General features: G+C 51.7%; 1 protein-coding gene and 1 long non-coding RNA gene across 2 annotated transcripts in view; one reads left to right on the forward strand and one right to left on the reverse strand.

Moving 5' to 3' along the window:
* LOC144733323 (calponin-2-like) overlaps positions 1-10731 on the forward strand; it is a 49832-nt gene extending 39101 nt beyond the window's left edge. The window contains exons 2-7 of the mRNA XM_078615162.1: positions 1008-1129; positions 1863-1929; positions 3132-3269; positions 5282-5398; positions 7045-7191; positions 7438-10731. Coding sequence (XP_078471288.1) covers positions 1008-1129; positions 1863-1929; positions 3132-3269; positions 5282-5398; positions 7045-7191; positions 7438-7863 — 1017 coding nt within the window. The 3' untranslated portion in view covers positions 7864-10731. The remainder of the gene's footprint in view (positions 1-1007; positions 1130-1862; positions 1930-3131; positions 3270-5281; positions 5399-7044; positions 7192-7437) is intronic.
* A 3846-nt stretch (positions 10732-14577) lies between these two features.
* On the reverse strand, positions 14578-16903 carry LOC144733324 (uncharacterized). Its single transcript, XR_013588343.1, has 3 exons — positions 16723-16903; positions 16168-16275; positions 14578-15583 (listed from the first exon to the last, which is right to left on the reverse strand). It is a non-coding gene; the product is annotated as an uncharacterized LOC144733324 (long non-coding RNA).
* Positions 16904-17136: the final 233 nt, after the last annotated feature.

The raw sequence follows: 17136 nt of genomic DNA on the forward strand, positions 1-17136 counted from the left end.
AACATCAGCACTGCGGAGACGAACAAAGGCCTCGGCAAGGTTATGGCCGCACCACCGTCAACTCGTGCGTTTGTGACCCTAAATAGGCGCTCGCAAACAGCGCTTTGACCTAAGGGTCTCTGAGGCTGAACAAGAAAGATTTTCTTTTGTGTTCAAGGAGGTGGGCGCACGCGTGCGTGTGCGTGCGTGCAAGGCAGTGGCTATGGTCCGTGCCAAGCAGAGTTTGATCAAATGAACACTGAAAATGTTCTGGTGCCTGCGTTGGGGTTTATTAATGCCTCACGCCAGGTGTGCACAAAGGATGCAATTACTCGCCGCTTGGGGTTTAGGGCGTTCACAATGCTCCCGAGTGGCCGCACCTGACCAATGGAATTCAAAGCAGGGAAAACAAACTACACCGGGCAGGAAACGATGACAAAATCTGTACAGGATTAATTTGTTTCATCTCGGACATTGTTGGCAATGCAGGTGTGTGTGTGTGTGTGACAGCTTCTCGCTCACAGCACTTGCCCCGAGCTGGCTCTTAAGGCTATCGGGGTGATCTTTGTCTCTGTGTATGTGTGTGCATATCCACGTCAGGTTTTTTTCTTTTACGTGCACAACTTTGCATCTGTGTGTGCTTGTGTGTGTGCGTGTGTTGATGTCTAAGTGTGGGGGGTGGTACTGTAGCGGTTTCCGCGCCGCGCTACGAACCCTGCGACTCAGCCTCAAATGAGTACCTGGTGCGGTGTGTGAACATCGCCACTGGGCAGACAAAGGCGGCCGGGCGTGGTTTTGGCCACCCACCCCCTCGTGTGCCGTGCTGGCCTCCATAGGTGTTCGCTAACAGCACTTGGGAATCTGTGTCGTTATCGTTGTATGCCGAACTTCTTTTGCACCGTACGTAGCCAACCGGTGCTAATCGCGAGGTATGTGGGGGAAGGACAACAAAGGAAACAAGAAGCAGTTCTAAAGAAATGACGTCTAAGCGTGTGTGCGTGCGTCTGTGTGCGCGTTTTGCGAGTCAGATCGCCCAGAAGTACGACTTGCAGAAGGAGCAGGAGTTGCGCGCGTGGATGGAGGAGATCACCGGCCTCTCCATCGGCTCCAACTTCCAGCTGGGCCTCAAGGACGGCGTCATCCTGGGCGAGTGAGTGGCCCCGCACGGCACGGCCACCCCTGCCACCCCGTGCACCTTCCGGGGGGGCCCCCCCCTGGTTTGCCCTGGAGGTGGAGCTGATGATGGGCTGATGTTAGGGACCTGCAGAGTAATGATGAAACAAAAACTAAACTTTTGTTTTTGACCAGGTAAGGCCCACCTAGTGTGTAGCTCTTTTTCAGGAGTGACTTCGCCGCAAATGATAGCCCGGCGAAGTGGCTCATCATCGTGTGGAAATTTAAAGCGGCAGTCAAATACTCCAAATGCGTGATTGTTAATTCTAAATGAGGAGGGAAAAACTGCAGGTCCCGGAGGAAAAATCCACGGGGAGAGCTCTACACCGCAAACTCCAAATAGCTTCATTCTAGATTTGAAGTTTTCGTGACTCCAAATAGCTGTTCGGTTTCTGTTACTCATCAACCTTTCGACCTCCACTCATTCTGGCCGCACGGTAATTATTCTGGATCCGGTTTGATTCCTGGTCAAGGCTGCAAATAAAACGATAAAACTGCACGAACGTTATACACTCGGCTGAATGTTTCCAGGTCTCCTGGGGGATGCGGCGGCGATGGCTGGCGGCGTGAGGATTTGTGTGCTCGGCTGACGTTTGCCGTGTCCGCGCGAGGCTTTAGCGCGCCCCGTGGCTTTGTTTAACTTTGGGGCTTATCGAGGTCTGACGGTCGTCGTCGTTGTCTGTCGCTGGGATTGTTTTCTGTGTTTGTAGGCTCATCAACAAACTGCGCCCGGGCTCCGTGAGGAAAATCAACCGGTCCAAGCTGAATTGGCACAAGGTAATGGCACATTTGTGTTTTTTCTGTTGTGCGTGTGTGTCTTGTGTGCACAGTATGGGAAGCGGTAGTGTAGTGGTTAGCGCACTGCGCTACGAACATGGAAACCCCGAGTTTGATTCCCGCTCAAGAGCAATAGCAGTGGCGAATATTTGAACACGTCCTGGGTCTCCTAGGTCGACTCGAGTACCTGGTGCGATGTGTAAACATCAGCACTGGGGAGACAAAGGCGGTCGGGCGTAGTGCTGGCCACCTACGCCCTCGTGCTACTTGCTAACTGCACTTGACACCAACAGTCAGTGCAGGCTATATGGGGGTGGGGGGATCTTTGTCTTCGTGTGCACTACGATCCCTGTCACCTGAGTTTGATTCCCACCCATGGATAGCACCAGTGGCAAGGGGCACGTGACCCTAACGTGGGTCTCCTGATAGGTCAGCTCAGCTTGAAAGGACGATATCTTTGTGTGGTGTGCAAACATCAACACAGGAGAGATAAAGGTGGCCGGGCATGGCGCTGGTGACACCCAACCCCTTCGTATGCTGTACCAGTCTCATACGGGGCAGCATTTGGTCAAAGAGGACATGTTGATATGCGGTGCATTTGTGTCGGTACCTCCTGGATTTTGTTTGGGGTCTCCATGTTTGGTGATTGGTACCTGAGCCTATGCTGTAGCAAACCTGGGGTCACTTGATATATAGAATTGCGCAATTGACGTGGTTATCTGGCTTGGCCACTTGAATGTTGAATCTGCATCGGCGGCCGTACGGAAGAAGAAGGCTGCAATTTGTAGTGAATTGTGGTCACGGTGTGTAATGGGAAATGTGATTTCAGTTTGCATTGCTTTTGTAATCGATCCCATGACTGGTCTTTTAGAATCAACACGCGTTTAGAGTATTTGGCTGCGATTAACTGTCTGCGTGATAAGCCACTTCGTTGTATAGCTCAGTGGGCCTTACCTGGTAAAATAAAAAACATCGTTTTAGTGTTGGTCTCGACGTACACGGAGTCGTCGGCTGGATGTGCTCAACATGGCAACTTGGGAGACGGGTTGGCACCTGGCCTCACCGTTTGCCGGTCGCGCCATCGCCGTGCCGACCTTGACGGGCGCGCACGAGCGACGCGTTTCGCCACGGTGACTCCGGGGCTAAACGATGATGGGGTGGGGTCTCCCTCTCTCCTCCGTCCCCCCGTGCTTGCGACGCAGCTGGAGAACATCACCAACTTCATCAAGTCGATCCAGGAGTACGGACTGAAGGCCCACGACATCTTCGAAGCCAACGACCTCTTTGAGAACGGCAACATGACGCAGGTGCAGACGACCCTGCTCGCACTCGCCAGCATGGTAAGCTCACTGCCGCCCTTCGTCATAGCCCTTCGTCATAGCACATGGTTTGTGCGCTACGAAGAAAGGGGCCGTTGTCTGAAACCTTTCCGATTTCACACATCCTGTACAGTATATATATTTTTTATTTTAACATCAGAGTTGTCGGATGAACGCAAAAGTTGCTCTCTTTATTTCTATGCCAAGTCGTGTGGCGCCACCTTGTGGGCAATGCAATGAAATGTATTTCTTTGTTTGGGGGGTTTTAAACGAAATAGATATTTCTGCGTCGAGCAATGGCGGAGCCAGGATTTTCAGGTAGGGGGGGCAACCCCTCCAGCAATGAAAAATGATAGGAGTTGTTAGTAAGTAACAGAGGTGTGGACTCGAGTCATGTGACTTGGACTCGAGTCAGACTCGAGTCATGAATTTGATGACTTGCGACTCGACTTGGACTTGCATAACAATGACTTTGTCCCACCTATGAGATGTGGACTCGAGTCATGTGACTTGGACTCGAGTCAGACTCGAGTCATGAATTTGATGACTTGCGACTCGACTTGGACTTGCATAACAATGACTTTGTCCCACCTCTGGTAAGTAAGGACTTGTCCCTTGCTTGTTATTTGACGCGTGTGCGGCGATGGCGCCAGCCATCGATCGAGGGTCGAATTCGAACCGCGTCGTGTGATCGGCATCGCGCTCGCTGAAGGTGAATGCCTTCAGGGAAGTCGTGTCCTGTATACAAAACTGCGCACAATTATGTGAGTCACTTAGAACTGATTTGCCGTTACTTATTGCCAATTATCTCATAGTCCCTGGCACGTAATAATATGCTACACAGTGGCAGTGGGGGTCGCAAAATGCCGATTTATTACTAATAAACCCCAATGATGCGATCGAAAAAGATAGTAGCACACCCAGTAAACAGTCGTCTCGCTCTGCCTGCAGCTCCTAGTCACGTGCCTCGTGGCCTACTCCAGTGTTTACCTGTGACCCAGAAAATATCGAGGGAGAAATGAGTCGCTACCGGTTCGTGTTTTAATGGCGGGGAGTTAATTTAATTTTAAGGAAACAGAAGAAATTCTCCACAAATCTGGCTGTCGCCTGATGAAGCTGGTTGTAATTACTGGCGAAACGTCGTACTCAGATTATAAATTATGTGGCTTGGCTCTCCAACACACCAGTGTGCTGTTCTAGTGACGAATTGGCACGTTCTGTTTACGTGACAAACCTTACTAATTGGCCGTGTCGGGTTGAACGACACATTTATATTTATACTCTCTGGTTCTTTCGGTAAAGTCCCGTAGATAGAAAAAATAATAAAATACTTTACCGAAAGAACCAGAGTATGGATTCCTGCAGTCACGAAGGCTTCAAATCAAGACCTTTATATTTACGCAATCTAACCCAAAAACCTCCTATGGATAATATTGGGTCGCGAAAGCCTGCTACGTGTTTGATGGCTGGGCGTGACTGCCCTCTGCTGGTAAACACCGTGACACTAGGCAAAGGGGGGCACTACTACATTAACGCGGTTGGCTACGAACGGTGCGAAAGAAGTTCAACACACGTACAATTTGCTCATGTTCCGGGGCAGTGGCCCTTCTGTAGCTCTTGATTATTCATAGGTAACAGTAGCCTACAGCCGCTGTAAGCTCATTTATTGTTCACTTGAGAGAAAAAATTTCTACCGACGTTAATGACCGCCACCCATTGCCCATTGGAGCAGCGAGAAGCGTGAACTCTGGCACGTGTGTGCAAGTATATGGTCACGTGCGTGCATGTGTATGGTCGCGTGCGTGCGTGTGGTTTCGTGCGTGCAAGGCTCGCTATGCATCTGTTAATGACTGGATTAAAGCCACAGGACCGAGCGTTTGGCTGTGACCCCAACGTTCCCAAGACGGTTAGAGCAGAGGCACCGACGCCTGCGCCGGGGGCTGTGCGAGGGACCGGCCGGCTGGATCCACGAGTGGCTCGCCCCTGACGCTCGCGTGCGCGCGCGCGCTCTCTGCCGTGGTCCCGTGTGTCAGGCGAAGACCAAGGGCGTGCAGACCAACGCGGACGTCGGCATCAAGTATGCCGACCAGCAGCAGCGCAACTTCGACACGGAGAAGATGAAGGCCGGCCAGTGCGTCATCGGCCTGCAGGTGGTTTGGGCTGCACTGTCACGTGTGGGCCCCCCCCCGTCTCTTCTCTCCCCACGTGTACCAGTGTCACCTCGGTGCAGCATTGACGGAAGTAGCGACAAAATAATTAGTCGGTGGAGTGTTGGGATTTTTTGTTTAGTCTTCGACGACGAGGACTGTGATTGGACAACATTTATTGCGCGTGGCGATGACTGCGACGACTTCCCGGCACAGAGCGAATCGCGACTCCCGACTGTGACGAGACGCAGTGAACGGGTCCGAGTGCACACGCGAGTCCGAGTGCGCACGCAAGCCTGTGTCGTTTAGTAACGCTATTAGAGACTGCAGTGCAGTGAGAAAATGCCAAAAATGGTAATTGGCTATATTTACACGCAATGAAAACATTTTTTTACCGAGTTCACTGATTGGCTGACCTTATAATATAGGGGTGGGGGAATTACGTGCCACTTACGCAAGCGTGTAATAACCAAGAGCGGGGACCCTGCTTCGGTCGACCTAGGGCGAAAGAGAATGACGCGTGAACTTCATGAGCTAAGACTTGGGATAAGACTCCACGGGGCCTGGCTGCCAGGGCCAAGGGGCACGGCTGAAACAAACAAAAAAAATGCCGACTGCGCTCTCACGCCCGCGTCAGTCCAACGTCGAAGCGTCCCTACCCGCTCGAGGACTGGGATGAAGGTCGCCTGCTACGCACTGCCCGCTATGTACTGCCTGCTACGCACTGCCCGCTATGTACTGCCTGCTACGCACTGCCCGCTATGTACTCCTGCTACGCACTGCCCGCTACACACTGCCCACTACGTACTGCCCGCTATGTACTGCCCGCTACGTACCCCACGTTTTCGTGGTAACGACGACTTTAATTCTCCCAAATGTGTACTTGGGTTTCGTTGACCCCCCCCCCCCCCCCCACCGGGAGAGGGTTGATGGGGTCAAGTGACCCCTCGTCAGTATTTTCAACTCGTGCCCTTCGCTTGACTCGTCGAGCCCTCCGGCCGCATTGACACCCAGCCAGATTTCTAATTATACCGCCGGTTACATTTCCCAGGAGGACCCGGCAGTGATATCACCGGTTATATGGGGGCGTGACAGTGCCGAGATGTTAGCGACCTCTGCCGGTATCAAGGAGGTCGTACGGTCGATCCACATCCTGTTGACACCTGTGTGTTTGGAGTTTGCATGTTCTCCCCGTTTAGAGTATTTGGCGTGCTATAAATTTCCACGCGATAAGCCACTTCGTTGAGCTATCATTTGTAAAAGCCAGGTTGCTTCTGAAAACGAGCCACATAGCTCAGTGGGGCCTTACCTGGTGAAATAAAAATAGTCAAAAAATCCGATTTAGAGCCAGCGGACTGACGTTGCGGTGACGGTGATGAACTCGCAGCAGCTGGAGGTCCGGCCGTCCCTCACCCCTTTTGGAGCCAACAGAATTATACTTTGTTGTGCTTTTTGCAGTGTAGACAAAATGGTCCCCACTTGGTGGTGGGGGGGGGGTTATGGTAGAATTTCCACAACTGCCTGGGGATCATCGACGGAGGTGAACTCCTGGCCACTTTGCTCGTTTGATCTAGGAGACTATTTGAGCGAAGAGAAACGTCCCCGGGCCCTGTGCTAGCTGCCTTTTCATTGTATGTTGTCGCGCGCAGATGGGCACCAACAAGTGCGCAAGCCAGGCGGGCATGACTGCCTACGGGACGCGTCGGCACCTGTACGACCCCAAGACGCTGACCGACAAGCCCATGGACCACTCCTCCATCAGCCTGCAGATGGGCACCAACAAGCACGCCAGCCAGGCACGTGCGAGGGCCCAGCCGGGCACGTCCAGACACCAAACGCAAACCGCCGCTCGTCGCTCACCCGGCCGATCACCCTCTTAGACAACCACATCCCCCTTCTCCGCCAACCTTCCCACCCAGCCGCATTTAAACCGCCCGCCTCCTAAACGTTGCACTTCCGCTCCCCACACAACCGCAATAGACGCGCACGCACGCATGTCTCATTTCCTCGGCCGCTTCTTATCCCCCCCCCCCTCCTCTCAGGCGGGGATGACCGCCCCGGGCACGCGGCGCCACATCTACGACCACAAGCTGGGCATGGAGCACTGCGACGAGGGCTCCATCCCGCTGCAGATGGGCACGGCGCAGCCCGGAGCCAAGGGCATCGTGTACGGCCTGGGCCGCCAGGTCTACGACCCCAAGTACTGCCCCGGCGGCTCTGAGCCCGTGAACGCGCGGGGCTACGGCGAGGACGGCGGCGGCGACGAGGACGACGACGAGGAGGAGGAGGAGCTCGGCGGCGGGGTCAGGGGTCGCGGGGCGGAGTGTAGCAACGGGCGGGACGCGGCGAACGGCGCCGGCTACGCGGAGGAGCGCGGCTACGGGGGCGCGTATCGCGGCTACGAGCACGGAGCGGAGGAGGACGAGGAGGACGAGGAGGAGGCAGTGTACCGGCAGCGCGTGCAGTGACGTGGGGGCAAAGTCTCCCCGTGTCGTCTCCTAACGAATGTTTTGTTTTTTCGTCTTCCTCCTCCTCCTCTCGTCACCCCTTACTCTGTCGTCGTTTTTTTGTTTAATTTTTAACGACGGGAAGATTTTTTAAATGCTGTACGAAGTGTAAACTGTTCGTTTTCTCCTCCCGCTCGCTTGAATTACCATTCGAAGTGCTCCGAGATTGTCAGTTTCCCCAATTGTTCTTCCTTTAACTCGCCCTGCAAAACCGGCACCCCGTATCTATGAGCAGCCCCTGCTGCTCACAAAGGGAATATTGTGTCGCTGTGGAGGGGGGGGGGACGCGGCACACCACTGCTCAGTGCGTGCAGCGTCAAAGTTAAGGAATTTGAACTCGCACAAAAAAAACTTTTTGGAGCCCGGCCATCAAACCCCAGACTACCATCCATGCAACTAAAACATCTTTAGATTTGTCCGGTTTTCAATCAAATTCGTTGATTTTCCAATTATCTTGCTCAACTTTGATTTGTACCTACTCACTCAACCCCTCTCTCTCTCTGTCTCAATATTCCAGCTGAGCAGCTTCCTTCGTAATGATATTTTGCACGTTACTTCTACCCAATGTGTTAACATCGATGTAGCGCTCTGCTTCAGTGAGCAGCATCGACAATTTATCGACAAACGTGTGCATTGTTTGAGTAACGCTTCATTTGTACGGGGGGGGACCTTTTCGGTTCATCAGAAATGAAGTGTTTAAAATTGTGACTTGAGATGGTTGAAACGTATATGAGAAATAAGGAAAATCTCTCCGGAGACTCGGCTCTTCATTTTAAAGACGCTCTGCCTAGAATGATGGACCAATTCCTTATTTGCAAACCAGAGTGCCCAGAGAAAGCCCGCACACATAGATAGGAACACTCAAACCCTTCCTCTTGTCTGCAGGGAGTACTGTGTGTGATTTCTAAAGGTTTTGATAGGTGATACAAGGGCTGGTAAAAGCCTTGTGCTGCAGCCGCCTGTGTTTATCACTGCAAATCCATTTAAGGGTTAAATACGTTCCATTAAATCCTTTTACATTACAATACTTTCTCTACCTGTAGCACAAAGGACCAATGTCTTGAACTTTAGAGAAGTGCACAGCAACTTTTGACCAATTGTGCTCCAAGTTGTTGTTGGTCACGTGCGTGAGAGGTTCATCGCCTTAATCGAGAGAGCCGACACGCAAAGCATTGTGGGATTGGCACCCTTGGCCTGTGACTGGCTGCTTTCCCTCGCCGGGACAGCTCAGTGTTGTTAGGTTTGCGATCAGTCCGTAGACCACCCAGCGCGATGGGAACGTGTTTTTAAAACTATAAGGGAACAAAACGTACATTTGTAACGCGACTAATACTGTTCCGCATCGCGTTTATTAATTACTAGCTTGCATAATCATTCCCAGTGATGTTTTGTCTTTTTTTTAACTCCTTTATGTTGATGATCCTAACTATATTCCGCAAACAACATAGGGAGCACTTGTGTGTGTGTGTGTGTGCGTACATGCAATCAGACACTGTATATAATAACACACTGATAATGTTTTCCTTGCTTACCAAGCTGACTAGTTTCCAAGCAGTCATGTCATATTTTATATTCGGCAGTTTTTTTTCCGTTTCCCCCGCCCCCAAGAAAATGTCACGTACGTACGTTGAACTTCTTTCGCGCCGTACGCAGCCGGCCGCGCTAATCGGAAGGTGCGGGGAAATCTAGAAGCCACAAATGCAGTTCCACGGCTCACGACGTGACCACAGTGCGTGTGCGCGCGCGGGCGCCGATACGTTACAATGCCAGTCGTCTCGCGTGTGCCGCTCCTGGACAGGTCTTTTTTTTTTCCCATCTGTGCCAATCGCTATCTTTAGCCGGAACCTCCCCTAGGTCAGTTTGGCCTAAATCGGTCGCCTGGTGCGGCGTGCGCTGTCAACACGCCGTTGCGTGGGACGGGGGGGGGCATGAGGGGGGGCAGCCGTACACCGTGCTTCTCGGCCCCACCACCAGCTTGACCCCGTGCGGAAAATTATATAACTTTTATTTTTAAATACAGCACCATATATACGTATGTTTCTGATTGCATGCACACGTGCACACCGGCATATGACCTAAACGTGTTATTCTTTTTTTTATGTTTAACGTTGTCGTGTACATTTTTACGTAAAAGTGTGGGGGGGGGAGTGACCCGCGATCGCCACCGTATAAAGCAGTCGGAACGGTCCTGGCGGTGAAAGGGGGGCCATGCGTGTTCACGACCTGCCCACTGAGACGACTCTTTTGACCACCTCATAGTTGGCCCTGTCATGAATGCACACGTGTGAACGGGCGTACGTCAACAAACTTAACACGCAGAAAAACTGAGAACTAAAAAATGGTTAGCCTTCGACAAAGTGCCCGTCAAAACAATGGCGATCAAACTGAAATTGGGCATTTTTCCAAGTGTTCGGTCACTGAAACAACTTTGTACCTAGGTAAGACGTTTGCCTAGCAAGTTGCATTTTTTTTTGTTGACCAGATATGAAATGACTAATTGAATTGTATTTTTTTCTGTTTTAAATGAGATGTTAACCCCAGCCAGAGTTTAACATTTTAGGTCAATTTTTACAAAGTGTTCTTGTTGTATTACAATTAAGAAAAACCCTATTTTGTTTTGCGTTTAAATATATTTGAACTGTCGTCTTACGATCACGTTCCATTCTATTAGGCAGTTGTACTCTGCTCCTACTGTAGATTAGACCAGTCTTTTAACTTCAAAACTAGAGTAATGAATTGTAAACAAAAGTGTTCTTCAATACTTCCTTGTATCATTTAAAGAGAAATGTTTCCCCAAAACCACTAAATAAAGATTAGATACCAGTTTAATTACTCGTCCAGTTGATGCACACACCTTCAAAATAAAGTTTTCTATTGAATTCTTCCCCCCCCCCCCCACTTCATGTTGGTATTTTTGGGTCATTTAATCATTTGCTGCATAGATACAAAGATCGCCCATTCTCTTCAGCGGACGCCGTGCGGGGTTAGAGGCTGGGTCTCGGTAATCGTGGAATGTTGGGACAACGTTTGTCCAACGATTCCAACCACGTGCCAATGTTTGCCCGACGTTGGCATGTTCACTGGGGGACAGTCTTTGGTTGGTTGATCAACCACCGTCCATGAAACGTGTCAGTTTAGGACGTCACGGCTGAGGGCATTGCAGCAAAATCCACGGTTGTACCATACTGCGCTCCGTCGTCTATACCCCCCCCCCGCCTTCGGCAACTCGCACTAACCAGCCCTGGTGAACTACGGTGTGGGGAGGCCCTCATCCAGCAGTGGATTGGCAAAAAAGATGTGTGCATTTAATTTGGCAAGGGGGCAGAGGTAGAATGTGAAATCCATGTTTAAAGGAAACAAACCATTGTGAACACTTGGGGTGGTTAGGAGATGTTAACTACCTCGCCTGGTATACAGGAGGTTGTGGTTTCGATCCCGACCCTGACGCCTGCTGCTGTATATTTGGAGTTTGCGTGTCTCTCTCCCCGTGGTTGCGTTGATTTTTCCCGGATCCTCCGGTTTTCCCCTCCACACTTAGAATCAACTTGACGCGTTTAGAGTGGCCGATATAAATGTCCACGCGATAAGCCGCTTCGTTGAGCTATAATTTGTGATCGCCAGGTCGCTTCGGAAAAAATAAGCTGAGTAAGCTCAGTGGGCCCTTACCTGCTAAAATTTATTTTTTATAGTTTTACGATGGAGAAACAAGCGAATGTTTTTTGGCAGTATCCCTTAAAAAAAAGCAGCAAGAGTATTTTCCTTCGTGGTACGCAAAGCAATTACGACCGTAGACTTGAGCTGAGGATCAAGACCTGTTTTTTCCCCCCTTCTCTTCCCGAAGAATTCCTGAAAATTGCGGCAATTTAATTAACATGCACAGAGAGAAGCCTGCCCCTTTCAAGCCCCGCGGCCATACAGCATCTTGTGAAACGTCCACGGACGACCTTGGTCAGGGGCTCTTATCTCTCTTTTCTCTCCTCTCTCTCCTCTCTCTTCTGTTCTCTCTCTCTCTCCTCTGTCTCGCTGCTCCACTCCGTGGAAGAGCCGCCGGGTCCCAAGCCTGCTCCGGGAGCTCGCACGCAACAACCCCGCTCGATGCGCAAGCGAAGTGCGCATCCTCGTCGGAACGCTGAAACCAAATCCTCCCCCTCCAGCCCCAGCTGGTTACCTGTTCTGGGAACATTCCGCCACCAAATGTCTAACCGAGGCATCGCGCGAACTGCAAAAGGGGGTTTCCACGATTCACTTGCCAGCGACAACAACCACCCAGGCATCAACCGAGACCTCGACAAATGTTCCTCGCCACCGACTCAAGTCCCCGATTTCCCCCCCCCCTCCCCACGCCGCTGCTGCAACCACCCTAGAACCTCGCGCGGATCCGGTAAGAGCGCCGGCGAACATAGTGGAACAATGGTCCGGAACGAACCTCCACCCGACCTCGTTGCGCCCCTGCCAGCCACCCCCCTGGGCTTCCTGTGAGGCACCGGTTTGTGGAAGCCATCAACCGCATCGGAGCATCGACAGGGCCGATGGGCAACGTCTTCGTTGTGAATGGGGAAATTAAAGGCACGGGGGGGGGGGGGTCATAGTGGTGCGACTGTGGCCGTACCCACTCGGGCAACGGAGGATCGCGGTTTCAAAATAATAAAAAAAACCCACCGTGGTCTGCGCTCATCTCGACGGCGGGGGAAGCGCAGAGCGACACGAACTCTCTCCTGGAGCGCTGTCGTGGCGAGCGCGCCTCGGCCTTGTCACCCAGCTGCTGACGACGATCACCGGGCGCAGGACGAGAATGTGCGTGTACAGCGGTTTTGTCAAGCAATTTCGCTCGACCATACTTCACCACGCTGGCCGGTGAAGGCGCGGAGCATAGATGTGTGAGAGTACGGTACAACAATGACGTGGCCCCCCGCAGGAACCTGTAACACCTGTTTATGCGTGGTGGTCGTTAACGCACGAACCAGGCTCAAAACTGCTTGGCTTCTGAGAATCTTAAAGAGATTCGACGCATTCTGGGGAGTTTGGTCGTCGTCAGTCAACGGCTGTCGGTTCGCATTCACTCCCGGCATGCGCTCGGATGACCGGGCACCCAGTGACTCATGGCACCCCAGCGAGTCCATCGTCTTGCGCGACTCGCCACAAAACCCTCCGTTAAGTGGCAACTGGCTACACCATCTAAAAACAACGTTGACGCAAAGCTGTCCGCCCCTTATCAGTGCCTAGCTCATTACAGACCAATTCAGACTTTGTCGGTCACCCCGTGCCCTTATAAGTCACAACATTCATCCTATACAATACACTACACACTAATATACACTACACTATACACTACACTGCTACATAGCTGTCCGCCCCTTTTCAGTACTTACATTATTACAGACCAAGTCAGACTTTGTCGGTCACCCCCGTGCCCTAATGAATCTCAACGTTCATCCTACAAAGTCCAATCACAGGGGAGAAACACAAATAGACTGATTTTCGTTGTTGCCCGGTATTGAAACGGCCGTACGCTGTATGGTCCTGAAAACTCAATTTGCCCGTACAAGAACAGGGAGTAACCCGTGTGGGTTGACGGTTATGATTGACGGGTTGCGGGCGGTTAATTGGTCGGTTCAGTGGTTGGTTCATTGGTCGGTTCAGTGGTCGGTTCAGTGGTGGGTTCAGTGGTCGGTTATTTGGTCGGTTCAGTGGTCGGTTCATTGGTCGTTTAATTGGTCGGTTCAGTGGTCGGTTCATTGGTCGGTTCAGTGGTCGGTTAATTGGTCGGTTCAGTGGTCGGTTCATTGGTCGGTTCATTGGTCGGTTAATTGGTCGGTTCAGTGGTCGGTTATTTGGCGGTTCAGTGGTCGGTTAATTGGTCGGTTCAGTGGTCGGTTAATTGGTCGGTTCATTGGTCGGTTCATTGGTCGGTTCAGTGGTCGGTTCAGTGGTCGGTTATTTGGTCGGTTAATTGGTCGGTTCAGTGGTCGGTTAATTGGTCGGTTCATTGGTCGGTTCAGTGGTCGGTTCAGTGGTCGGGGCGGATGCGCGACGTTGCTCCGCGCGGCTCTCCAATGCCAGCGAAGGACCCCGCGGGCGCGCCGCAGACAACCCGGTCGGGGGGGGGGGTGCGAATTGGCACTGGCGATGGCTCGGTGGGTGCGTGGTTGGGTTCGCGGTGGCAAGGGTGTGACAGGAGCCGTGTGAGTGGAGCAACGCAGCGTGGGGGGGGGGGGAGTTCAGAATCAGAATATTTGTTCATTCTGGAGGAATCCGATGAGCAATGAAGCTCTCTTTTTCACAGACCTCCAGTAGGTGCAGGTCAGAACGTTACAACGAACACGATAGGAGTGCAAAGTATAGGAAGGGTAAACAACTCACTATAAAACATTATCAAAATAAAACTAAACTTTTTAATCTTACCAGGTAAAGCCCACTGAGTCATTAGCTTCGTTTTTTTCGAAGCGACCTGGCCTCAAATGCGCACGGGGGCAAGACAAGGGCACAAACACACCCAGCCATCTGGCACGGTTCCACCTTGCCAACACCTGCCCTGAGTTGCACACCTTGCCAACACCTGCCCAGAGTTCCACACAACTCCATAGACAACTCTGACTCAACGTGGCTCGCACCACGCCCGCTCTGTCATTGTCACGCTTCCCCGCCACCCACCCACCCACCCCGCACCATCCAAGTTTCGCAATGCGAGTCCGCACGCGTTTATCTGCAGAGTTCTAGAATGTGCGAGACGTCGGGTGGGGATTTAGAATGCAGCTTGTTGTTGACGGCGATGATGCGACACATCACGCCAGAACGCGCCAAATCTCCCGTGAGATCTCGGGAAATGAAGTGGTTTGAGCCCGGGTGGTGCTCTGATGGGGTGACCACCAACAACGCGACAGGTTGGCACAGGGGCTGTTGCGGTTCTACATTTAATCGGTCGTCCCAATGCGTGCTGACGACGCCTTGCTGGAGCTGGACGCACGTGCAAACGAGACGTCCCATCTCAAAAACGTGGTTGTCCAGGCGACATTTTACGCCACTGCTGGTGGCGATAAAAGGGGCCGCCGGCTACAAAGGTCATCTCTGGAGGCACCCTTCCTCCCAGAGGGGTATTTGGCCTACTCTTCCCCGCTGGCCGCACAGGCGGCAGCCACACTTTACACACGGGGCACACAGCGTGACCCACGTGGAGTGTCGGTGGGAGGAGATCACGCAAAGGTCAAGGGTCTACGTCTAGCGTAATAATTAAAGAAGGGCGCTGGCAAGGAAGGCACGAGAAAGAGGATATGGGGGATTGGGGAGAAAACTCAGAGACACGAAAAAATAAGAGGGAAAGAGGGGGTGGGGGAGACAAAGGCGGGGGTGCCGTGGGAGTGTGTTGAAACAATCCTTACGTATATAAAGGAATTGAGAGGCTATGTGATAAAGGGATGTGGCACCCCAACGGGGAGCGGCAGGGATGCGACTCCCGGCTCGTGGTTGCTGGCTGTGAACGTTGACGGCACCACTCGGTGGACACGGCCCTGTGGGCTCCTACAGCTCGTGGGTGTGAGTTGGAGTGGGATCCGCGGGCAGCCACGAGGCCTTGACTTGGGGCAGCTGATGGAGTTGAAGGGCAGATCGCAAGGGGCGTGAAACGGCAGTTGGAGTGGAGTGACGCTTGTGGAGTGGCGGGGTTGTGAAGAGCTCGAGATGAAGTCTGAGAATACATCGGAAGTACAACATGAGCGTGAAAGTAAACACGTCACCGATTGTTCCAATTGTGGAGCAGTACATTTGTATTAAGTTATATTAAACCTTCTTGGTTCTTTCGGTGAAGTCACGTAGAAGGGAAATAATAAAATAATAAAAATAAAACATAAAATACAATTCTCACGACGTTTCGGCCACAACGCAAGCAGCCGTCCTCAGGTGAAGAACAGGTCTGTCGGAAAGACAGCGTCTGAATTCAGACGCTGTCTGAGGACGGCTGCTTGCGTTGTGGCCGAAACGTCGTGAGAATTGTATTTTATTATGTTTTATTTTTATTATTTCCCTTCTACGTGACTTTACCGAAAGAACCAAGTAGATGAATCCCTGCAGTCACGAAAGCTTTACAGTAAATCGAAATTCTATTAAACCATTTGGGTTCCAGCCATGCCCGATGGGCGGTGCCTTCCCGAACTGTTGATATCGTCACATTTAGGGCGTCGTTACGCAAGCTCGGGCTGACCTGCCAAAAGCAGCGTTCGTGCCCTACAAAGTGTTGGTGTTGGTGCTGTTGGAACGACGACGTTCACTCACCGGGGCGACTCGTGTGGCCTTCCTTTCACATTTGTATTGCTCGGTGGACCGAGGTAGGAGGAGATTTACAATAAAACTGCCACGCCCGGAGATCGTGGAGGACATCACCTGGGAATGAGAGCAATGCTTTATCTGGGTATTAGAGCAATGCTTTATTGCAAGTGGAATGTGTTAGCCAATTGTTTGCCAAAGTTTAATTTATGGCTACGGAAGTTATGATGTCAATGTATGTACTATGTTAAACTTTTTTCGCACCGCACGTAGACAATCGTGCTAATCGGAGGTATTAACCAATGCCATAACACAAGCTAATTCCACGTGCTATTAACAAGGGCCCTTGCCCGAAACATCGCATGTTTGTTCCCATGGGGCGGCATTGTTGCTACTATTCGGGTTCCAACCGTGTGTCTCTACATACAATATTCTGATTCTGTATATCCAGGTGACACTTCGGGTGGCCTGGGTCACCAATACGACAAACACAAAGCAAAGTACAGCGATAAGGCAACTGGAAATCACAACAAAAGCAATTGAGGAATTAAATCCGTAAATTACCAGATAACCCCCCATAATAAACGTGTCGATATAATGAGAGCACCCGTTTCTAAACTTGCAGCACCCCAGTCCAGACCAGTGCAACGTTTTGGTAGCTTTTCCACCGAGTGGAGGACCATTGCTTAATAATAAGAAGAAGAAGAAGTATTTCGCCACATGAACATGAAATACCCCATCAGCAAGTCCCATATTGCGCTACCAGTGCCAGGAACATTGCAATCTTACTCAGCCGAGAGTGACGGGTGGAGGGGGCGTGGCTAGAGAGAAAAGAGGCGTGGCCACAGGCGGCGGGGAGCGGGGCCACGGGTAAGCTCCGGGCGTGGCTAAATCGACCAATGGGCGTGGCTAAATCGGCCAATGGGCATGGCTAAATCGACCAATGGGCGTAGCTAAATCGGCAAATGGGCGTGGCTA

This window comes from Lampetra planeri, chromosome 46, assembly GCF_965212315.1.
Source record: "Lampetra planeri chromosome 46, kcLamPlan1.2.h2, whole genome shotgun sequence".
Lineage (NCBI taxonomy): Eukaryota > Metazoa > Chordata > Hyperoartia > Petromyzontiformes > Petromyzontidae > Lampetra > Lampetra planeri.